Raw genomic sequence first — 25,026 nt, 5'->3', positions numbered from 1 at the left:
TCCATTGTTATATCTAATGTATATAACTGACCTACTGACCTCAAGAAATATTACTGTTGGAACATATTCTGACGATATAACGGTCATAACATCACGCGAGGATCCAATATCAGCCACAAGAAACCTACAATTTCATTTAAACAAAGTCGAATTGTCATTGAAAATATGGCATATCAAAGCAAATGAGTTAATTTCTATCCATGTGAGATTCACCTTTTGTAGAAGGACTTGTCCTCCAGTAAAAATGAATAATTATGAACTCCCACAAGCAGACAATGTTAAGTAAAAACATATAGTGATAAAACGCAAATAGCTTGGGCTTAAACTAATACAGATGTACTGGCTGATAGGGCGTAAATCTAAATTATCCTTAGTTAACAAGGTTTTGCTGTATAAGTCAATATTTAGACCCATTGGATCTATGGTATTGAACTGTGGGGTACTACTAGAACTTAGAACAACTTAGTCATTCCAGTGTTAGTGCAAATTACTCTGAAAGACTGTTAGTGCGTCCCAATACACTCGCCAAACAGTTAAATGTACGCGATGGCAATGCGGAGGCTAAAACGCAAACTACCATACGAAGTGATTAATAGACACATAAAGTGAGACCTTGATTATAATTTTGTACAGCAGATCACTTACTGAAAAGGTCTTCTTATATGTCGGTAGTATTATATTGTATAACGGAAATAATAATAAAATATGTTACGCAGATTGTTGAAGTTCTAAGAGATTAATTTAAAAAAATAGAAATAGAATAGTTCTAAGTTCAAATAAATCTATATGTATATTCTGTCCGTTCAATAAAACGGTGAACTCACATCATCTAAATTTTTTTAAAGAGTTTTAGTCCATTTTGGCTTTGACAAAATTGTAATCCAATATTTATTATTATTATTTTACAAATTACAAAATATTATTTATTAAATTAAAAACTACTGTTATTAAATATAATTTATTTTAATATTACAGTACATCTATTGCATATATTATTATTGAGGGACTTAAAAGTACAATAAATTATAGATACAACAATTTGTAGGTTGGGGATGTTTTATTATATTTACATTTAATTTTTTTCCATGCCACATATGTATACATTATCCTTAGTAAACAAGGTTTTACTATATAAGTCAATACTTAGACCCATAGGTGTACGTACCCAAATAATATGTTACTTTCATTACAGAGCATATTTACCTTTTACGCCTAGTTCTTATTTCTTTCGATACAGTGTTTCCTTGTAAGGTAATTTTGATATCACTGTGTTTTTTCTCTTACTACTAATGCGTTCGTAATAACTGCAAAACAGTTGTATTCTTTCTCTCCTCACACATTTTAACCAAATGCTTATGTATATTCTGAAGAATTGCAAACATATCTGTGCACATAAATCTTTTACACTCTACAATAAGATTCCATTCATATCCCCTGTCTTAAAAATTGTCAGCGTTGAATCATAATCCCATATTCAGAAAGTTTCAAGTGAATAACTAAGCTGTTAATTTTCAATTTGTCTTTGTTTTTCTTATATACTTCTAAAAATCGTATAATTTTAAAAGCAATAGCTGGAAGTTCCGTTAGACGTCTTCATGGGTTATCTTTACACCAATATATCTTATTATACCTAACAGTCTATGAAATGATGCTCTACATCCTTCAAAGAGTTGCATACCTCTAATCGTTATATGGATACTTTTCAGATTAACAGTGTACATATTATGTTTATATTGAAAAAACTACTCACTGTTTTTATACATTTCATTTATTTGATCTCTGATAGACAGACATCCACTGACGTTAATTCGTCACCCCTTCGTAAAAGGACGGTCTCTTTTCGGATATTTTTCGTTTTTTGATATATTTCAGTGAGCCTGTCCATACAGCTGCAACACGTTAGAAATAGTTTTAATAAAAACCGCAGCAACTTAATAGTTAACAGTAAAAATGCTTACCTCTCTAACGTATTTTACTGGCAAGAGACGCCCCCGTTTATCTCGTTGCTGTTCGAAGTAACTGACTAGAGGCGCAATTCGGTCAGACTGGCTTCGGCATTTTCAATCAGAGTAATAAGAGGTAGCGATTTAAAATTTACCGAAACAAGCAATGCGTTAAAATAACGCCAGTTTATAACCTGCGTGCAGTTGTTATAATTAATATTTTTTGAATAATTTTGCGGACATTTGCGAGTTGAGATTCGGTTACATGTTAGAAATCAACGAATCCAACAGCATTCTATCTCTTTTTAAATTGAATGAAATGAGAAGGGGAATATTGTCTGGCTCTCAAGCGAATTTACAATTTACGGCAGTCAATACTTTAAACCTATTGATGACGTGAGTTCACTGTTATTTTGAATAGACTATAGAATGTAATAGTTTAGTTGCATGCAATGTTTGTGTCTAATGATGAATACAGAGTTGAAAGAAGCGAACGTGTGCGCGAAGATTCGGCATGGATATGTGGCGCGTTCGGTTCCTCTCGGAAAGTTTCGGTCTGCAAAAATCATTTGACGGTTTTGATCGTTTGTTTCGGGGACCTGTGTTCTTTTGTTTATAACCATACTTTTCGCAAGAGCATGCCAAAATTAAATGTCCTGTGAATCATTTTTTGACGGTCCGTGTAGTGTTCTTTCCCTAAAATGCTTATTGCTTAAAATAATATGTACCGTCCAAACGTAGTACGTAACTGTTTAAAAGAGTATCAAATTATTGTATGTCCTAATAAAAAAAGTTATGATAAGGAAGAAAATAGAATATTGAAATTCAACTGTGAATATAACATTAAAGTGTTATGTTTATATGGCTTATCCTATTAATAGATTCCTGAAGATATTTCTAATATTTACAATTCTGTAACGGTTACAAAATGATCCAAATTCACCAGAAGATATATTCAGTCCCAAGAGATTAGAATATATATGTATAAATTTCACTATGAGGTAGACATAATAAAACTTTAAAGTGGAGTCATCAGGAAATTCATGCCTTAATCATAGGGACAGCAATTATATAAACAGGTATGAATTTGTATTTACTGCATGATGTATTTTGTATATATTTTATTACTATTTTGAAGGTGAAATATTTAACTGGGTTTAAATTATTTCAGACCCAATGGCTAAGTAGTATGAAAAAATAAAAGCCGACAAGTGCAAGATGATTTGGATGGAAGAGCCACTGTCCTTATAAGAGGATATTATGCTAGTATCTTTTCAAATTATAAAGTGAAAAATAAACTTGCTAACACGCGCATTTCAGACATATCTTGGAAAAAATGAAGAAGTAACTCCTTGAACCCAGTGATATAGCTGCTGTCTAAAGAATAACATAGATAAGTTTTCTCTTAAACCACTGTGTTTAATGAGTTTTACTTTATATTTTAGGTCGAAGAAATGGTTCTTTTGTGGAAAGGAGCTATGAAGCGATTGTTCAATATAGTGCGTTTAATGGGTGATTATTTTTACATGTTGATGTATTCACAGTCACAGTCAAAATGTTTGCATTCTATGAATTAAGTAAAATTAGTTGGCAAACTTAATATTTTCATAATAATTATTTTATATGAGATTATTATTCAACATCTTATCTTTCTCCAGTTGTGAAATACTTTGTCCATATTATTTGATAATATTGACATGCTTTTTTGTAATTACCATTTGCAAAATAGAAATCAAAGTTAAATGCTATTTCAGATTCCTGCAAGTAAAATATAAATATTTTAATTTTTCGTGTTCTTTATGAGGTTTTTATATAATTATATGTATTATTATTAATCATTACTAGATATAAAACACATATTTATCATTCAAAGATATCTGCAGTCTGTTTGTCGCCAAACGCAGAAAATCATTGTGACGAACACTAGAAGGAAGCAAAGTGCATGCGCACTGCGACTTTGAACCAATTCTGAAACCTGTTCATCACGAATGTTCACCAAATTCAATTCTGCTCATGCGCATTTTCAATTTTCCCACGAAATTCGCCCCAAACGCTCAGGTCTATACCAACCATAATGTAACGTTTCGCAATTTAAATGTATTTTTGTAGTGGTTATTATTATAAGTATATGAATTATGGGTATTCATCCAAACAAACGAGTTTTTCTAGACGGTAACAGAACGTGGGACAACGACGTCGAGTCTCCGCTTACCATCATAAATCCAGCACCTAAACGCCACCATTTAAACTTCCACTATCACCGCGCGTACTCATATCGATCACCGCGATCACAGATCACACGCGATCACACGGACTCGGAGACTCGAACCGCGCACGCCGCCAATCGGACGAAAATTCGCCGAAACACTAATCGAGCGAAAAAAAAACTTAGCCGAGATGTTTATTAAAACTAGACCTTCGCAATAACCGAAATTACAAGGCCGCCGGTGCGGAGTCGTAAAGAACGAGAAGGTGTTTGTTTTGAATCGGCGATGAATGGCGGCGGCAGCGGCCAGCGGCGAGAGAGGCGCAAATCGGCAGATTTCACGCGTAGGGACGCGTGTGTGCATTTAGAGTCGACTGGCCGCGGGGCCCCGGGTGGACCGCGAAAAAACGAGGAGGCCGGGGCTGGAATCCGCCGGCTTTTGTTTTAAACAATGCGTGACGGTGTCGCGGAACCGATTGTCGGGGATTGGGATTCGTTTCCGCGACCCGGTCGTGTCGGAAATAGAATCGGCAAGAGCGTGGTGGAAATTTGAAGTTTTTTATGACATAAAACAAATAAACAGTAAACAAATCGTTACAAAAAATGTTTATACTATTCCATGTAAAAGCCACTTTTTTTTTATTTCTTTATATTTTCTCGATATTTTTTTTAAAACACAAGACACAGATATGTTCCATTCAAGAATTCCATTTCGTAGTTCGATATTTTAGACATTTTAATTTTTGTGTCGTTCAATTGTTTTAAAAAAATGAGAAGAAAAAATACGATAATGTAGGGTCTAGGCGGGATTGCCGCTTCTTCTTAATTGTATGATTTGTCGCCGTTGCGAATATTTATCAACAGAAATAATTAGCATGAATGGCAACATTGTTAATCTTTTTTCGGTGGTTCTAGGGATGTTAGAACTTCAAAAAATCCACTATTTTCTTATCGTCCGGTTTATTTTATTGTGTTTTGTGCGGTCCAAGCTGAGTTTCATCAAATGGTGAGTTTGTTCAGAGAGTATTTCAGTTGTCACTTTTATTTATGAATTATTGTTTATTATATCTCGATTTATATTCTAATTATTATTTTATATTTATTAGCATTTTTCATATTTTATTTATTATTTTGTAATTATTATTCTGTATTCATTATGCTGTACCTATATTTATTATCCATCCATTGTTATATATTTTATTCTACTCTATTTTATTAGTTCTTCGAATCGTCCTATATCACTACATAGTATAAAACAAAGTCGCCTTTTCTGTCCCTATATCCCTATGTGCGCTTAAATCTTTAAAACTACGCAACGGATTTTGATGCGGTTTTTTTCAATAGATAGAGTGATTCAAGAGGAAGGTTTATATGTATAATACATGTATAATATACTAAGGCAACATTGCTAATTTTAGAGGTTTCTAACGTGATGTCGTAAATTAACCTATTTTTTAGGCTCATTTAGCAATTAGCAAAAACGCTGCCTAACCCTACGAGTTAGATCAAATTAATGTACTACAGTATTGCACACCATAAAGAGGTCTACAAAAAAGTCCGGGATGGTATATGTTTATCTTTTAGGGATAACCCACATTAACCATTTTTACTGTTTACTTTTTACGTGAGAAAATGGCTTATTTACCAAGCTATTTTAAGCAATACGGCATTAATCCTTATCGAATTAAGTACCTTAAATACAGTGTGCAATTAATATAGATCAATATGGTTCCTTACAGCATGTAAATTAAACAAATATTTTCGGAGATATTACAAATTTAAAATTTGCGTTTAAAAATGTGTAATGTAATAAAAATTGTATGAATTTAGATATTCCAAAGATAGCAGGAAATCTTCATAGTAAGTATAGGGGAAGAGGAATTGTTTTACTCCAAATTTAATGCGTGTAGGCCAAGGGCAGTAATGAATGAACCAAAAATACTGGATCGATTTTAATCATGTTTTCATTGAGTGACATAGGCATATATATTTTATGCCCGTGCAAAGTCGGAGCGGGCCGCTATGTTTTTATATACAACGTTCATATTTTTTCTGTAGTGTCTTTAATTTAGTATCAGCATTGCACCCGTGCGAAGCCGGGGCGGGTCGCTAGTTCTTAATAATTCTTAGATTATGACTAATCAAAGATAATAGTTTTATGGTCACAATTGTAAATATAACTTATAACTATTATATAATCCAGAAACTAACGTCAAAGTGGCTAAAGTTACTGATGCGTAGTTATGATCTACGGATAACTTGCAGCATATATAAACGCCACCGATAATGGTTTCTGCTGGCTCTTGATGGCAACGTATCTATCTAGCGTGTAGCTTTTAGCTTTCTTCCTTGTTCGCACTGCACGTCCATCATAGCTGGAGCTGCAGAAGTGAGTGCACTAGTAATACTACTGTTCATATATTTATTTATTTTGAGAATTTAGCTTAATCCTAGCAAGGCCTACTAACCATAGTGACAGCAGATCTCGTGCGTTACTTCCTTTGATACCATTCATGTTAGGGCATAAGCCCTAACATGAAAGTAACCCTTCGTACCGTATGCGCATCCCATACTTCATTCAAGCACAGTTTATCATTGCTATCAATTATCGTTATTATCCATTATATGTTGTTTGTTGGCTATATACATCCATTATATTTGGTTTATCGACGATCTGAAGCATATATATACGCCACCAAATGTGGTTCCTGCCGGCTCTTGATAACAACGTATCTAGCGTGTTTCCTCTATCCTTTTCCCTTGTACGCATTGCACGTTCATCATAGTCGGAGTTGCAAGTACCGTTTTATTTTAATTACCTCACAATAGAAGCATCGATCTACATAATATTTCAGTTATATTTTAATTTCACCCTTGTCATTGAAAATTGGTTGTTCAGGTACGTTTTATTATGTTTGCAGAATTATCATCCGGCCCTCAAACATCAAGATGTAGATCTCGCACGCTCATTTGCATTATTTATTTTGCCTTTTATTTTATTTTATTTATTTTAAATATTTTTATTGTTGTTTTATTAAATATAATCTTTATTTTACGCCCTAGGTTCAAAAACAACCCTACACACTTGAAAATTCCAACAGGCAAGTGACAATATAAATAATCCGACCTAAACCTGAAAAATAACAATTAAATAAAATAAATATGTGCGCGAGCAGCTCACATATAATTGAACCGCACTAACACAACAATAAGTAATACTATCATTCCATGTATAGTAAAAAAAAGCAAAGGAAAGAACTGGAGTTGAAGTATAGGAATATATGTTGGTTTATTATACAATTGTGCATTACAATGTAAATACATTGGGCTATTATACAAGTGAGTATTGAAACCTATATAGACATAGGAAAACATGATTTTTGAACGCTTCAATACCTTCTTCGGCGATGAAAATCGTTGACCACACTGTTTATTGTTCACGAATGGGAACAAAACGAAGTCGTTGGGTACCAAATCAGGGCTGTACGGCGAATGACCCATAAATTCGATGTTTTGAGTGCTCAAATAGTCTCTTGTTTGAGCCGATGTGTGAGAACTCGCATTATCATGATGAAGAACAATCCGGCGTCTCTTGTTTGTTTTCCTTTTTTCACCGAAGACTTCTGGCAAACAAATGGTTGTATACCAATCAGAATTTACTGCTTTACGACCCTCTATAGGCACTGTTACAATATGACCAGTTTTCCCAAAGAAACAGTCCACCATTCAAGTGCTTCGTGCACGAACAATTTTTGTTTGATTTGGTTCATCTTGGAACACCCATACAGTCGACTGCTGCTTACTTTCGGGCTCATACGAATATATCCATGATTCGTCACGTGTCATGATTTTATAAACGATGACCACGATTGGATTTACTAAATCAGCGATACACGATGGTTTTTGATAGAGCTTCATCGCCAAAAGTCAAATTAAGTTGATTGATGCACTCTTATTGTGATAATCCACGTCGAAAATCGTAAAAAATCATCGCACGAAAATGTTCACGATTCATTTTCATTTTTTTGCCGAGACGAAACTTTCAACTAAATATAAAATTAACAATTAGCGTCCGTGCGACAAAATGTTCTGAGTACGTATATCGTCAAAAATGTCAAACTTTCCAATGGAACCGTCAGATGGACTCACATGACAACAGTGTCGCCAATGTTGACATTGCCAAATTTTGATTTTAAAAATTACGTGTCCGTAGTTAATTTACGTGCAACAGAAACGACAAATAATCTACCGTATAAGAGTTGGAGCTGGCGCGTCGGCCAGAGCCTAGAGCGTTTGTTTATACATTTTGTGTCACCGATCTGACGGCTATTCCCGGTTGCTTGTTTTGGGGGTTTTTCATTTTATTGGAATATATTTATATGGAATATATATTACCTAAAAGCTCTTCCTCGCTATAAGCTTCAACCGTGCCAATTGTCAAGCCTCCTGGTGCCCCCGTTATTCTCAAAAAGACAGGCAGGGACCGATTAACATATATAGAGAGAAGATATATGGGATGAAATTTGGACATTCCAAGAAATACTGAGACGCCGTCCAGTCGAGAAACTGCAAAATCAAGTACTTGGCAACAGCGTGGTCGGAAGAAGAAGAAAGAGAGAGAATACGGAACTTTCCGAAACCATCGTTGAATCCTGTAGTTTTATTACAAAAACGACCTACTCACCCTCAAATTTCACATTTTGATAACAGTTCAAATCAAACTACGATATAAAATAACATAAATTAGTTGTACTAAAATGATAATTTTAGATGAATCAAATAGCTAGAAAAATAGCCTCTAAAACGAATTTACAGTTGTTATATTTTTCAATATATTTCATCTACTATTCAATCGACAAGAAACTACACTCAATCTTCACAATTACAATACGTTATGAGCAAGGTATGTGTCATATTTTTGTAATTCTCAAATAAACAACTTTTTATGGAGGTACACATTCCCCAATATTTGAAAGATGTCAAAATATAAAGGTGAGTATATAACTATATCGTAATCAAATTGCATATAAAGGCATTTTGTTATCTTAAGTGCAATACTTTAAATATTTGATTCTTTACCAGCTATTGGGAGTTTCAATTGTGAAGAAAAATTGCTATAAAATAAGTTAGCACTTAAACATCGGATTTTTTATCTGTAAGATTATATTATAACGTTTTAGAAATGAATGAAGACGTATCCAAGACCCTACCTTTGAAAAACCAAATTTGATCAGCCTAAAGCATATAAACGACAGCATACAATACAATTTTGACAATAGAATGCAACCAGACGCACTTCTCATTAATTTTTTACTCATATGTTTCTTACTTTCAAATTTCCACAAATTCCCGCTTTCCGATCAAAAAAACAATAATACTGTCACCATCTGTCATCACATGACGTCTAACCTTATTAAAAGTGTAAATAAGTGTAACTAACAAAATAACGTTTACTAAACCCGATCTAGTTATCGTCGGTGATACGTCACGACATCATTCAACAATTATTCTCCTTTTTTAAATAATAATGTCTCGTTCGAATTAAGTTGACGAAGTTGAGCTCATTATGTTCTTAACATTTCAGCTTCGCCAGGCGGGTAACTGTTCAACCGATGGTGAGTAAGTAACACGAGACGAAAGATCTCTATTCCGAACAATACACCGGGATTTGCAACAAATACGCGGAGATATATAGCTGAAATGTATTCACGCGGCATGGCTTCAGGTTTAAAACCTTAATCCTATCAAATGTATGGTGTTTAAATACTGTCTCTGTTTATATTGTTTTAATTATAATTGAAAAGGTACTTTGAATACCTATAAAAATTGTAGAGGATTTTTTATTGTTTATGCAACCGGCTTTTTTATTAATTCTACCACCTTCGCCATTTTATCCTAAAAAATACGTATTCTAAAATTAATATAGTCATAGAAACTTAAAGTAGCTATATTTATCACATTCAGTTAGGATAAATGGTAAACATAAATCTGGAGAAAATATATAGAACTTGAATCATGGATCGATCGAAATTATAAATCTAGTTGTTTCGATATTAATTATAACTTACCTTCATCATTTCGTCACAAAACATACAATAAATATTTTCCAAAATAATTTGCTTTCTACTGATATTGTTATTAGAGAAAGAACATAACCGTCAATTGCTACTTAATACTGAAAATAATACATAATAACGCTTTGTAAAAAGCATTAATAGATTTTTTAAATTAAAAATAACTTCACCATTTCATCATCAAACAGTAATGATAATTAGATCAATGTTAATAAAGAAATAATGTGTGACTGCTCATTATATTTATTATTATAAATATTATAGAGCAAAGTATTTGCTTGTTATTATAAATTATTTTGTGAAGCTGGTTTTTAGATAGTCATCCACGACAAATATGTGATTATTGTGATTGTTATTATTATTATTATTATTATTACTGTGCAAAGGCCCACAAGTAAAGTAGGGATTCAAAAGCTTTTCATAACCATTAAGTAAGAATAAGCAGCCTTCATCGACTAAAAAAGAGAAAGAAGATCATAGAGGAAAACAAATCAAATAGTTATCACTTACCATTAAAGCTGAATCGATAGTCATAGCTGCAAAGGGTCCCATCTCGATAATCAAAGGCTCCTGAGCACGCAGCATTACCATATGAATCATTCGTTTAAAATCTGCGTCCTCGTCGTACCAATCCATCTCATTGATTCCATCAGCTACATTAACACTCTAAAATACCAAAAATCTGTTACGTACAAGCTAATATATCAAGGAATGTATTTTAGCGAAAGAGTGTTATAATTTATTTTTACTCTTACTTGGACTTTGACTTCATTAGCTGACCATCCCAAAGAAAATATGTGTATGTACAAGGTACAAGCAAAGGAAGCTAAGTACATGTAATCCTCGTGGTTCTTCAGCTATAATAAGTAATGAAGTTATCTTTAACAATTAGTATTCAAGATTCAAGATTTTTTATCAATACTTACTGATAGTAACTGAATAGCCACTGCTGCAACAGCAATAGAATTTAATAGATACTCCATTAACGTGATATATCTAACGGAATGGCTAAATGCTTTAGTTAATCTAAGACATTATACATGAACATTAAGTATATATAGGAATAATATGTTATTACCTTATAATATATTTATGTTCAACGATCAATTCTTTTAGATACTGATTCATGTTGCGATTGCTACGGTTAGTTGTCATATCTGAAAATTTTATCCGTAGAACTTTCAATTGAGCCGCAAGGAATTCGGACATGGTAACCAAAGTCATCAAGATCGAGTTATACAACGCCACCCCTGATGCGGCGATGAGCAGATTGATGACCAAAATGAGCGGTTCCATGTCCCGGACATTGAAAGGCAACCAAATCGGATACATCTTCTTGTAGGGTCTGTAATTCTCATCTTTGCCGAATTTCTTGCTCTCGATGTCGTCGATGATGCCACCAATCACGAAACTGGACGTAACTATAATAGTTATTATTATACTGCAGCAGTTTATCTTGTTGCTAATGGACGCCTGTTCCTTGTAAGACTTAATGATTCTGGAATTGTTCAACGACTTAATCTTTTGCTCGTAGTGTTTCACGTGACCAAAAAACTGGGGCACTTTATTCCTCCTGAAAATGATAAACTTCGTCATCATCTCACAATAAGTGATAATTATGGCACCGCTCGACGAGGTCCATTCATCATTGCGGACGGCCAGTATGAAATCGACCAGCATCAAGAGAAACCACGACAAATACAGAGACTGAAGGATCAAAATATAGTAATGGTAAACAATCTGTTTCCTCGCAGACTGGAACAAATTCTCGTCCCAGAGTCCGCATAATATCAAGAAAGGTTTGGGAATGTTGAGAAATATCTCGTCGTCGCCGAGTTGTGGTTTTATTAAATCCATTTCTACCGCCAAACTCCGACTTAATGATACAAAACGCCCGTTTAATATAAAAAAAAAGAAAAAGTTCCTTTGAAAACTCTATAATTATAGTTAGTTTTATTGAAAAAAAGGAATTATAGGTATTTGTGCAAAATTACAGACCTATGTTGCGCTGTATTTTCCCATCTTTGAACTATTAACAACGCTTTAGCGTTACGTGTTACCAACTACTAATTTCCAGATATACAGGGTGTCCAAAACCTAGCGATTTGAAGGATTGAATATATATGAAATTATGTAAGCAACACCTGAACTCTTTATTCGATATATTATTCGATAGATACAAAACCAAACCATAATATAGTATGATAACACAAAAAGAGAAACAAAAGAATGTATAGTAAATAAAGATGTAAAATAAGGATGATCCCCCTGAAGATGTCTTCAAGAGGCATGGTTTCAGGTTAAAAAACTTAATCCCATCAAAGATATAGTTGAAATACATATTATCCATATTGTATTAAAGCGTTGAATACATTTAAAAAGTGTTAAGAAAACGTATAAAATAATCACTAACTTTTTAGTTGTTTATGCAAACTTATCATTTCTAATTATGGCACCTTCGCCAATACATCATTAACAAATATTCTAACCCTTTAAAATTACTTATATTAATCACGATTAGTTACTATAAATACTTCACAGCATTCTACAGCAAATGTATCAAGAATTATTACTGAAAACTGATATTTTCTGGATTAGTGAATTAATATCGCCTTCACCATTTCATTATTAAAATATACAAACATCCTATAAAAAACTATAAAATAAAATACCATAGTTATTAACTACTATAAGTATTACACAATATATAGCGTTACATATATGAGTTGGCTCTAATGTTTAAATTACCAATTTCATTAAAATTTTAAATGAAATCTTTTCAATTTATCTTAACCCTTTTGCCAATAAAATGAAAGTGTATAAACATAACTCAAATTTTGTTACATAAAACCGTATATCTAAAAATCACTGGTAATCATATAAATCCTTTTAGATTTGCATAAACTGCCATCACCACTTTGAAGAAATACAATACCATTAACTAGATGAGTGCTAATAAAGAAATAACTTGGGTAGCTATTTAATATTATTTATTGCTAAAAGTATTAGAGAACAAAGGTTTTGCTTTATTAATACAACTAATTAAGTGACAATCAGAACTATTACAAATTGTTTTGTCGTTCTAGTCGTTAGATAACCACATATGTCTGGTATATTTTATAAAGTGGTTATTTTAATAAAGATTATCATTAATGTACAAATAAGTTTAATTAAAATAAGAATTTAAGTTTTGCATAACCGTCAAGTAAGAGTAAGAGACCTGCATGGACTGAAAATGAGAAGGACATTGAAAAGAAGGATACTAAAATACAAATAATCTTTCAGTAGAAGGTGATATAAACGAATATATCTTACCCAAAGAATATTATAATTTCCCTTGGGTCTTACTTGCAATGTGACTTCATTGGCTGTGGGGCCTGAGGAGTATATGTGAGTACAAGGTGCAAACAAAAGATGCCAAGAACATGGAACCTTCCGGGTTCTTCACCTATAACAAAAAATTTGGCTGTTTATAAAAGTTAATGTTTGAGATTAAATATTTATTATCGATACTTACTAACAGTAACTGAACAGCAACTGCAGCAACAGCAACAGCATTTAACAGATACTTCATTAAGATGACATATCGAACTAAATGGCTAAATTTTTGAGTTAGTCTAAAACATTATATTTAGACATTGAATATATATAAGAAAGAAATATTATTACCTTATAATATATTTGTGTTCAACTATCAATTCCTTCAGATACTGATTCATATCGCTATGACCATAACCACTGGTCATTGCTGAAACTCTCATCTGAGATACGAGAAATTCGAACAAAACAACCAGGATCATCAAGATCGAATTGTACAGTACCACTCCTGACGTGGTTATGAGCACGTTGATGATCAAAATGACCGGTTCTTTGTCCCGGACACCGAAGGGTAACCAAAAATGATACATCATGTTGTAGGGTCTGCAGTTCTCGTCTTTGCTGAATTTCTTACTTTTGATGTCCTCGGTGATACCACCGATCACAAAACTGTACAGAAATATGTTTGTTATTACCATAATGCACCAGTTAATCTTGTTGCAAAAGAACGCATGTTCACTGTAAGATTGGATGATTCTGAGATTGTTCGACGACTTAATCTCTCGTTCATAGCGTTTCATGTGACCAAAAAACTGAGGCACCTTATTCTTCCTGAAAATGACAAATTTCGTAATCATCTCATAATAAGAGATCAATATGGTTGCGCTCGACGAGGTCCACTCTTCATTGCGGACGGCCAGTACGAAATCGACCAGCATCAAAAGGATCCACAAGAAATATAGAAAGTGAACGACCAAAGTGTAATTGTGACAAATCATTTGTTTTCTGGCCATATCGAAAAAATGCTCTACCCACAGACCACAGAAAATCAAGAAAGGTTTGAGGGTGTTGAGAAATATCTCGTCAGTGCCCAGTCGCGGTTTTATAAAATCCGTTTCCGATGCAAAACTTCAACTTTAAAATGCAAAACTCCTGTTTTATATAAAAAACTGGAAGCTCATATGGAAACTCTGTAATTATACCGAGAGTTTCAATGAAAAAGAAAGAATTATAGCTATATGTGCAAAATTACAGGCCTATGCCGCACTGTAGTTTTTCTGCCTTTGTACTATTAATAATTTTTTAGCATTTCGTATTAGCAATCATAATTTCCAGGTATACAGAGTGTAACAAAAATGTTAAACCAACGCCTGCTCTCATTACTCAACACGTATTATATCAAATAATAATATATCCCAAACAAGTAAATATCAAAATGTATGTTTCTGAGATTTAGATATCCATACAAGAAAAATCGCGTAGGCTTCAACCGACCGAAAGAAAAATGACCATCGTATATGAAACATGTCATTTATTATGGCTTTATAATCCCGTGGAAACGCTAACGGTGATTATACTAATAAACGTTTTCGAATTACGTTAAACAGTAAACATAAAACCGAGTTTATAAAAGTTATTCCTACTAATTTAGAGGAATTACGTCCGCGACAAGTGAAAATTAAACATCTAATTACGGAAGAACTTTCAAAGACTTCCAGGCGCAAGGCTATAATTTAACTTTAAAAAGAATACATGAACGCTTGAACAGCAATATAATTAGGACAGCTGGTTGGTATTTATTTTTTATATACTTTAATAAAATATCAATTATTTGATGACAGAATGGTGGATGCACTTTTATAACGATGATATTAAAAATAGCAAAATAGACATTTTTGTGAATTGTGTTGAATTCAGATCACACGAGGGATGCAAAAATCGTCAAAAATTATCCAAAAACGTATACGTATATATTGTTACAAAAATAATAAAATCGTTAATGAAATGGCGGAGGTTCTCTAGAAAAAATCTGAAGCTTTACAGTTTAAGTTTAATAAAATATACAATAAATAATCCACTGCTTAGTGAATTATGGGTAACAGAGTTGTAACATATCGAAGAAAAACATAGTTTCTTAATTTATTGAAGTACAGAACAAATTCTAAATCGAGTAGTAGTAACCTTTATTCAAGAGATAATTTATGGACATAATAGAGGGAATTGGTATATCAGGTAAGTTAAGAAGGCTCATAAAGATGAAACCAATCGAAATCCAAACCAGTGTAGAAGGAATCTATAATAGTACTGTAAAACTATATATGCAAATACAATATATTTTAAAACGCTAGCAAAATTGAAAAAATTATCAGATAAATTATTGTTAATGAATTATGAATGAAAAATTTGGTGAACATTAAATTAGAAAAATCTTTTTATAATTAGACTATTAAAAAAGTATGGAAATAATAATTTTCAGCGTATGAGAGTTTTATTATTTTATAGCAGATTTTAATAATGAACTAACCAAATCCAACCACGCTTCCCGGTGGCTGGATATTAGTTATTGGGAGAGTAAATGACGTATTCTAGAGAGCATATAAGTGATTAGAGATACAATCTGTTTCTCACCCTGACTAATCGAGGTCTTCAATCAGAATCATCACAAATATTCAGCAGCAATCTATCTATAGAATTTATCAAAACAAAAAAAGCGCCAAAACAACGTTTGCCGGCTTATAATCTCTAATTAGTATCACTAATCTGTTGAAGAATTTTGCCAGCCATGCCAACTTTATAGGCTGATTGCTTACGTAATCGGACGCACCATACAGCATAACAAATAGATTTTAAAATGATTGTACACACTACAATAAGCAATATAAGTGACCTACCCATAAAACAGCCAATGCACGTCATCAACACCGTCGAAGCTTTTGCCAAATTCAGTTTATAAAAACGCAAAATCCTTTGTATACTCGGAACAATTTTCTTTCTTATTTTACTAATAAGTATCACTGTAGTTAAAACGGGACAGAATGAAGTTTGATACGTCCGAACCAAATCGCTCTATAAAATTCAATTTGTGTTGGTACTGGTCGACACCGTTATCATACGTCACTGTAAATATAATAAAACAATTCTAACCTACAAACTATTGTTGTTTAATTAACCGTAGTTTAAGTCCTTCAATAATATATGCATTAGATGTACAATAATGTTAAAATAAATTATATTTTATAACGTTATTTTGGATTCATTATTTTATTTACAGAAACTTAAATTTGGTACGGCAACGTTGTATTATATATTTTGATGACGAGTATTGGCTACTCTATTGGAACAACTATAAATTCGACATCGCGATGATGTGAGTTCACTGTTTATTTGGATAGACTATAAATCAACCGCGAAAACATGTAATTATATTATTTCCAAATAAAATAAAATAACTCCCTTTTTATACAAAGAATTTGTATTCGATTGAATTCATTTATTATCTAATCGTTTTCATCTAATCGCAACACTATATCGTTTTCACTGTCTTTGAAGAAAATATATAAGCTGTTTTACTAAAACTACTATAACTTGACTGTCAGAAACTTTTGACATGTGTAATTTAAAGGTTAGAACTACTAGGTTATGTTTAGAAAGATTAGTAGGCGGCGTCATCTATATATGTATGACAGAAAACTTATTGTGTTATAGTTTTTTTTGCATGGGGACTACGCTTTAAATTTTCAACCAACCTCCGAAATAAAAGGTCATAAAAACTATTTTTCGACTTTTGCAGGTATAAATATACGGATGCTGATTTTTATATACTAAGAGATGAAAAATGATCAGTTGGTGAAGGTGTTAGTTCAGGAATATCTCCATAGACTGTAATTAAAATATTCAGATTCATATTTGGTCAATAGACTAAACATTCTTTTTTTAACAATACATATACAATAAAATATATCAATTAATGAATAAATTGTAAACATTTGGGACACGCAAATTAAAAACCACATAAAGTATTACTAAATATTTTTATTAATTAGACTATAAAAAGGTATGTAAATAATAGTTTCAGTATGTAACATTTTTGTTGCTTTGAGCATTATCATACATATACAATATTTTTTGGCAGTATTACCTTATAATAGTACAATAAAAATAAAGCCACTGAAATCTCTGAAATCGCTTGCTTATCAAACACCTTTTGTCAAATTATAATAAATATATACATATAAAAAATGCAGTGCCCTAACCATCACGAGCGCAGTTTCCTCATCGAATATTCCTCATTCATTATTCGATGGGAAACCCGCTTTTCGAGACTGGACCTACCCTAACGGAGGATGTTCCAGAAAAACACGTGAGAAAAAAAACAACAGAGAGTGTAAAACGGAACGACAAGACGATACGAGAGAGAAAATAAGCGGAAGCGTTAGTAGTCGGTTTGCGGATCGTACCGTGCATGATGAAACAACGAGTTAATATCTTAAGCTACCACTACGACAACATAAAAAAAATAAAATGTAAAAAAAACTTCAAATACTTCAATGGCTCTACGCTACTCTTACGGCTTAATCTTAGTTTGAGGTAACCTTTTTGGAAATGCAGTCTAAGACGGCGTCGAAGAAATTGGGAAAACCATCGTAACCTGAAACAGAACCAAAACCTATTAAAAGTATTTTAGAATTCCTATGTTGGATTGCGGGGGTTTCAAAGGTAACTGGGATCGCGAACCTGAAAAACAATCGAATATATATAAGGCTTCGTGGCAATTTAACTCAATAAAGATAAGTGCTATTTTTGTTATAAATACTAAGCTAAGGAAAACGACTATGATTTTAAAAAATGGTAAATATTAATAGGTAACTAATTGCGGTTACCATGACAACGTAACTATAACAAATTATAAGTCAACAGAAAACGGTTAGGATTTTTCATTTCCGTAAGATCTTCAAAATAAAAAGTATACAAAAACACTCTTCCGTTAAAATGTTATGTTCTATAAAAATGTCACTACAATTCATCGACTATTTTCGCAGCTTTCCGGGCATAAATATACGGAAGTTGAATTTGTATAAAGATTAAAAAGGATTAGTTTTTTGTCTATAGGACGAAATTATAAACATAAATTGAACATGAGTGGGGTTCAAACGATAATATTGTAATTTTAATTGAGTTAGTATTAATTATGTTTAGAAAGAAAATTTAATAGTGAAAATAAAATGAGAACTTCAAAAAATCCGCTGAAAAAAACGAAAACAACAAGACAAAATTAAAAATTAATTTGCTTTTCATATAATGAGTGATAATGAAGCTATAAATAATTTACTACGTCGATGTTAAAATGGCACTGGAAATATGGAAAATAAGCCACGTATCGGAATCTCTGTAGTTGCTTTTGACGATCAAATAATACATGACATGTATTTAAAATTTGGGCAAAATTATACCACCAAAAGCTGTATCCGGAAAAAAATAGGACATCAAAAAATTAATAGTGTTGGACGAGACATTTTTTTCCTTCAACCGCATTGTCCCGACATATATCTATGTGATTATTAATTATTTTTGCAATGCTGAATAAAAAGTCAAGACCTTTGACGATCAAACCAGAAAATGGGCAGAATTGAAAAGAATACTTTTACCATCCACAATATTGTCCAGATATACATCTATGTGATTATTAATTATTTTTGGAATTCTAAACGAAAACGGTCAAGACATATGACGACCGAACCAGAAAACGTGCAGCATTGAAAGAAATATTTTAACCATCCACAATATAGTCCAGACATATCTCTATGTGATTATTTTTGAAATTCTGGACGTCTTTCGTCAAAACTTCTAACGACCAGACCAGAAAATGTACAATTTTGAAAGGAATGTTTTTACCAACCACAATATTGTCCAAACAAACATTCGTGTGATGATCAATGAACAAACAACAGATATACAGCACTGAAAAGAATATTTTTACCATCCACAATATTGTCCAGACGTATCGTCATGTGATCATTAATTATTTTTGCAATTCTGAACCAAAGAAGCAAATATTTCTGACGACCAAACCAGAAAATGTAACAGTACTGAAAGGAACGTTTTTACCATTTACAATACTGTCCAGGCATGTCTTCGTGCGATTATAATTTATGTTTGTGGTACTAAATGAAAAATCGATATTGAAATGGGCCATTTCTTTGTCCTAAAGCGCTAAGTGTTTACTTTCGTTAGATCAAAGTTACTCCAAAGATTTGTTTGTCTAATAACGGCAGATTACTTTTTGTCACACGCCTAATATTTTCGATTTTAATGACTCTACCGGCAGTCAATAAAATTAACGAACCAAACTTAATCAGATAAGCACATGTTCACCATCCAGAAAGATCATGGACTAACATCGTGGTGACTTATCGAAGAGCAAACATCCCATAACGTTGCGTCCGAGACAAACTAAATATGGTATCGTATTTGTTCCTTAAACCAAAATTATTTGAGATGTACGACGTAACGGCGAAGGCAGTACGTCGCTATCGATGAATACATTAAAACAAAAGTATTTCAGCTATTCAATAAGTATACGTACAACAAACTATTCGGATAGATAGGCGCCGAAATATTTTACCAGCTTGTAAAACACAATTATTTAACACAGTATTCTATTTTCAGCTATTTCATAATTAACTAAAAAAAAAAACAAAAAAATCCTGAAATTAAAAAACCGTACATCAGCAAGGCCAGTACTTTATTAATAGTCTTTCAATAAGGGTATTAATGAAATTCCAATTTTATTTGGAAAACTCATTTAAGCGAAAAAAAGAATCCCACTAGAAACTTTCTAGCGGAGTCAAATAACATAATATTCTTGGTAGCCAATTATCTGCGAGAGGCAACAATATTTCGTCGCGCAAAATATTCACCGTGTAAAATGTAAATGGTGATTTGGCATCAATGACTAAATAATATACATTTAGTTAAACAAACACCTACCATTGACTCACTCTTACTGAAAAATAAAACCAAGTCTATAAACCAACAATAAATTACTCAATGACTACTAATACTGAATACTAATACAACCAAGTATTTTCGAAAGACAGTTGATGTTAAACTGTACGGTTTCTCCTGCTGTTCAATGTTAAAAGTATCTTGTTCTGATATAAAAAAACTGATAGGGCTACTAAAGATATGGTGGTGTTTACTCGTTACAAAACTTCGGTAAAAGGCAAAATGTCCTAGCTACCCTGGTGGTTCCTTCAGAGTTAGTTATCTTCAAATTAGGGCTGTCGGCCACCGAGAAAAGTATGAATATATCGGAGAAAAAAAATTGATATATTAGAATTAGGCTTTTAGATTAGAATTAAAATTAGGTTTCTTAATTTATGTTGTGATTGTTTAATATTTGTGACTGTCCTAGGAAAGAGTGTAAAATCCGACAAGGAAAATGATCCTAGCCACGCCAGTAACCAGGCTGGGAAAGACCGGATGTCTTCTGACTTAATGCCGAGGACCGTGGTTCGGAGCTCACGTTAAATTTGAAAAATTTTAAATGTTTAAAAAATAGACATTTCAAATTAAGTACCAAAATATACAATGGTTTTTTTATTATGTTTAAGAAATACATTCAAATTTTTGAAAAAATATCGAGAAATAGCTTATAAAAATATCGATTTCCCCATTATAACAATAATAAATGACGTCAAATATCTTATATCTAATGTTACTTTACCTGGATAGGCATTCACGTCGATAATACCATAACGTCCCGTCGATTTATCGATAACAACGTCGATTCCCAACAGGTCCATGCCGAACGATTTCCGCAGGGTGTTGGCGATCACTTCCATCACCTTGGGATCGGGCTGCCACCTCTCCTTGACCACGTCGTCCGGATCCAGAACGGACAGGCGACTCTTCGAGTCGGCCTTGGAAACGTCGCTGCTATCGAAATGAATCGATTCCCGCTGACTAGCCTGGAAGTTCTTGAGAGACGGCCTCTCGACAAAACAATGCTTGTCGCCCACTATGAATATCTTATACAGTATGGCGTTGTGATTGATAAAACTTTGGGCCACGCACGGAGTCTTACAGTCTATGAGGTATTTTTCATTGAAAATGATGGACATCTCGTGCGCCTGTCGCGACCCGTGACCTAGTATCGGCTTACAGATAAACGGAAAAGTGACTAGCGAATTTTTTAGTTGGTCCTTAATTATATCTAAATCCTCGTTTCTAAGTACACAAAACGGCGGCGTAAATACCCCATAACTGTGCAAGTTCGTAGCCTGGATTATGCTATAACAGTTGTATCTGTCGAGCAACTGTTTTACGTTTGGAATGGGATCAAGAACTGTAATTGTCGAATTGCGCTCCAAATATTTTTCTACTTCATTTATAATTTCCATGCTCTGCAATTTAAAGAAACAATCTATTAACCACCGAATGTTTCATTTTCTCATGCTACATCTCAAATGAACAAAATCTGGCGTAATAACTAATTAGAATAATAAACAAATACTCTTATTCCCACATATAAAAAGATCCATATGTTAAATTTGCTTGCTAACATAGACATAGTTATTTTTAATATGTTACATAAGAAATAAATTCAAAAAAATGGAGCCCCATTTCATATTAAACTGTTAAAATTAAATTTAAAAAAAAATACTGCAATTACAGTAACTTGACACTGCACTAATGACCCACAATTAACATAATTACAATTATAAAATAAAATGTAAATAACACTATAAAATTAATTAAATGACTAAACAATAAAACACCTAGTTTAAAATAGAATTATACCATATTGTAGAGATAAAATTAGAATAAAATTCAATTACATACCCTTATATCTCCTTGATTTGCTGATGCTATAATGTCGGTTAATTTATGAAGCAATACGCAAAACGGGGCCTGCTCTTCTAAACTCCTATTCAAATCTAACTGAAATCAACGTTGAATAAATGTAATGTCGTTCAGGAAACAATTTAAAAAAAATACATTAGGGGTCCCAAAAATAAAACTTACATTCTAATTAACTTACTTTAAAAACCTCAAAACCATGTTTATCGCACACCGTAACTAATTCCTGCCAATTAATTTTCTGTAATTTTTTTTCTGACATCCAAACTGCTATCCTTTTATTTGGAGGCATTTTACCGCCTTAGATGCGACAAGCAGCAAGTATTGAACTTTACTTTTTGCAAACCATGCCAATATTTTAATTTTCCTTGAAAACAAACATTTTTGTCAACAAAAAAGTGTCAGCAGTGTCACCGGAAAACGTCAAATGAGCGCAAGGACAGTCGTTCGCTCTTTTATGGCGACAAATACCGGCATATTATCTTATTTATTACCAAAAACGAGCGCTTCGAAATCGTAGTCATTGAGAACGCTTTAAAAAGTTGTATGAATGAGCACTAATTTGAGGAAACAATCAACTTCATTTGACGCAAGATGTAAATGAAATGGTGAAGGACTTTTCGTAAAGAAGAAAGTGAGGTTATTAACTTGTTTAAAAAATGGGGGATTTTGAAAGAAAAAAAATCATTTCAAATAAAAATCGTCCTTTTGCTCGTGTATGTCGTATAGTATATAATTAACTAATATAATATCATTCATATATTTTAGGATGGATCGACAAGTACCAAAACATTTTCTAACAGAGGAGCATCTACACCCTCAAAAGAAAACAACACAAATTCTGGTGAAATGAAACAACCAACTATTTTATTAAAGAACAGAGAGAATACCAATGAAGAAAATACCGTAAATATTAAGAAAAAGCCTCGAGAAAATGAGCAAACCTTAAATTCAGGATCCAAAGATAGTGAGGGTATAACATAACATTATCAATGTTAAGATATTATAAGAAAATTGTGTTTTTGTCGTTGTAGCTGTTCCAATTTTGAAACATATGAAGAAATCTATGAAGCTAATAGAAGATGGAATTATATCCACAGAGCATTTACAAGATTATCTTCAAGAGAATAATGATTTTTTAGTTGTAGGGATTGTTGGAGGTCAAGGAGTAGGGAAATCAACTTTATTAAATTTGCTAGCAGAGAAAGTGGTAAGAAGTACTATATATTTGGGAGACTACTAATAGTCAATGACTATTTCAGATTACTGATGATTTTAAACAATTATTATTTAAACAATCAAAAGAAAGTTTAGAAGATTTTGATAATATTAATTTACTGTCGCAGCAATTAGAGGAAACTCATATTGAGGATGATTTTATATTTAGAACGCAAACAATTGAGAACATTGAAAACTGCACAAATTGTACTCAAGGCATAGATATATATGTCTCACCAAATAGAGTGATATTTTTAGATTGCCAGCCGTTTTTATCAGTGGCAGTATTGGATGACTTAATTAAAAGTGAAAATAAGAGAGCAAATTTAGTTAGTGAATTTATTCCTTTAGAAAATAGTGGGGAAATTCAGGGTCTACAATATACTTCTTTTCTGATGTCTGTTTGTCATATTCTAATAGTTGTGCAAGATTGGTTTTTTGATAGCAACGTTGTAAGGTAAGAATATTTTGCCGACAGGTAAAATAAAACATAATTTTATTCTATATATATTTATTTCGAGAAACAATTACTCGTCTATTTCTTCAGGTTTATTCAAACAGCAGAAATGTTAAAACCGACAATCTCTAATACAGAAGATGAATACACAGAGCATTTTCCACATTTGATTATGCTGCACAATAAAGCACAGCTTTCTGATTTTACACCAAAACAGTTTAAATCTATGCAAAAGGTACTAATTACTATTATTCTATATTTTTTGTTAATGCTATTTATTGCTTTTTTGTAGACATATGAAATACTGTTTCAAAAAACCAAGCTACAATTCCATTCAAATTTAGGATTAGGCACTGGGAGGATTATTAATACCCTTGATCCTGAAAACTGTGGGAAACCAGTTAATTTGTTTCTAATACCTGATTTAAGTGGTGACAGTATTGGTAAATTTGTGTTATAGCTTTATATATACTGATTACTTAACTCGGCAATTTTAGATGACATTTACTGTGGACATCCCTCCTTAGATCAGCTAATTAAAAGACTAAGGGCCAATTTATTCGGAGCTCTGAAAAATCCCTTGACACATATTCAACTCACCGAAAAAACGTGGTTAGTTTACTGTAACAAAGCTTGGGACACAGTAAAGAAAAGCCCTTTTTTCGTAGAGTATACAAAACTTATGCCCTGAAAATTATTCAAATAAGATTGCCTGAAATATTTTTGTTTTAATTTATTACTTGTTTATATTTAAAGATTTTTATAAATAAACTATTAAATAAAAACCAAGAATTCACTACAAAACACTTCCAATTCATAGAAAAAATTCCATGTTCCAATCATAGAAAAAATTCCATGTTCCAATTAGTTTATTGTTAAACTGACACCATAGAAAAAACTGACATTTAAATTTGGTAATTTTTGGCAAAATTTAATAGTAAGTTTGAT

The 25,026-nt window shown here is 32.5% G+C and overlaps 5 protein-coding genes across 10 annotated transcripts in view; 1 reads left to right on the top strand and 4 right to left on the bottom strand.

Annotated features, from left to right (window-relative positions):
- Window positions 1-4,525, bottom strand: part of ASPP (Ankyrin-repeat, SH3-domain, and Proline-rich-region containing Protein) — a 454,315-nt gene extending 449,790 nt beyond the window's left edge. The window contains exon 1 of the mRNA XM_076417461.1: window positions 4,156-4,525. Within this exon, the coding sequence (XP_076273576.1) occupies window positions 4,156-4,161 (6 nt within the window). The 5' untranslated portion in view covers window positions 4,162-4,525. The remainder of the gene's footprint in view (window positions 1-4,155) is intronic.
- On the top strand, window positions 4,422-24,863 carry LOC143204725 (nonsense-mediated mRNA decay factor SMG9). 4 transcript variants are annotated; one of them, XM_076417469.1, is made up of 7 exons: window positions 4,422-5,155; window positions 23,172-23,376; window positions 23,438-23,613; window positions 23,666-24,078; window positions 24,169-24,313; window positions 24,371-24,521; window positions 24,576-24,863. In XM_076417469.1, exons 1-7 carry the CDS (start codon window positions 5,153-5,155, stop codon window positions 24,767-24,769), a joined length of 1,287 nt encoding a protein of 428 aa, XP_076273584.1. In that variant the 5' UTR covers window positions 4,422-5,152; the 3' UTR covers window positions 24,770-24,863. The 4 variants fall into 4 exon arrangements, with proteins under 4 accessions (XP_076273584.1, XP_076273586.1, XP_076273585.1 ...); XM_076417471.1 differs by lacking the exon at window positions 4,422-5,155 and adding an exon at window positions 22,898-23,037; XM_076417470.1 differs by lacking the exon at window positions 4,422-5,155 and adding an exon at window positions 22,903-23,042.
- Window positions 10,451-12,104, bottom strand: LOC143205335 (odorant receptor 10). Its single transcript, XM_076418578.1, has 5 exons — window positions 11,302-12,104; window positions 11,150-11,249; window positions 10,979-11,080; window positions 10,734-10,889; window positions 10,451-10,678 (listed from the first exon to the last, which is right to left on the bottom strand). The coding sequence occupies exons 1-5, from the start codon at window positions 12,078-12,080 to the stop codon at window positions 10,631-10,633; spliced, it is 1,185 nt and encodes a 394-aa protein (XP_076274693.1). The 5' UTR covers window positions 12,081-12,104; the 3' UTR covers window positions 10,451-10,630.
- On the bottom strand, window positions 13,329-14,655 carry LOC143204676 (uncharacterized). Its single transcript, XM_076417390.1, has 4 exons — window positions 13,893-14,655; window positions 13,741-13,840; window positions 13,539-13,671; window positions 13,329-13,452 (listed from the first exon to the last, which is right to left on the bottom strand). Exons 1-3 carry the CDS (start codon window positions 14,552-14,554, stop codon window positions 13,585-13,587), a joined length of 849 nt encoding a protein of 282 aa, XP_076273505.1. The 5' UTR covers window positions 14,555-14,655; the 3' UTR covers window positions 13,329-13,452; window positions 13,539-13,584.
- On the bottom strand, window positions 17,559-22,839 carry LOC143204728 (inositol-tetrakisphosphate 1-kinase). Of its 3 annotated transcripts, none has more exons than XM_076417474.1 (4): window positions 22,585-22,839; window positions 22,386-22,484; window positions 21,268-21,946; window positions 17,559-18,207 (listed from the first exon to the last, which is right to left on the bottom strand). In XM_076417474.1, the coding sequence occupies exons 1-4, from the start codon at window positions 22,693-22,695 to the stop codon at window positions 18,119-18,121; spliced, it is 978 nt and encodes a 325-aa protein (XP_076273589.1). In that variant the 5' UTR covers window positions 22,696-22,839; the 3' UTR covers window positions 17,559-18,118. The 3 variants fall into 3 exon arrangements, with proteins under 3 accessions (XP_076273589.1, XP_076273590.1, XP_076273591.1); XM_076417475.1 differs by having other exon boundaries at window positions 17,559-18,189; XM_076417476.1 differs by having other exon boundaries at window positions 18,153-18,275.
- Window positions 24,864-25,026: the final 163 nt, after the last annotated feature.

The sequence above is a fragment of the Rhynchophorus ferrugineus genome, unplaced genomic scaffold, assembly GCF_030347505.1.
Source record: "Rhynchophorus ferrugineus isolate W39M unplaced genomic scaffold, kcgeb_rfMv2 rfM11, whole genome shotgun sequence".
Lineage (NCBI taxonomy): Eukaryota > Metazoa > Arthropoda > Insecta > Coleoptera > Curculionidae > Rhynchophorus > Rhynchophorus ferrugineus.
This window is presented reverse-complemented; position numbering and strand designations above follow the sequence as displayed.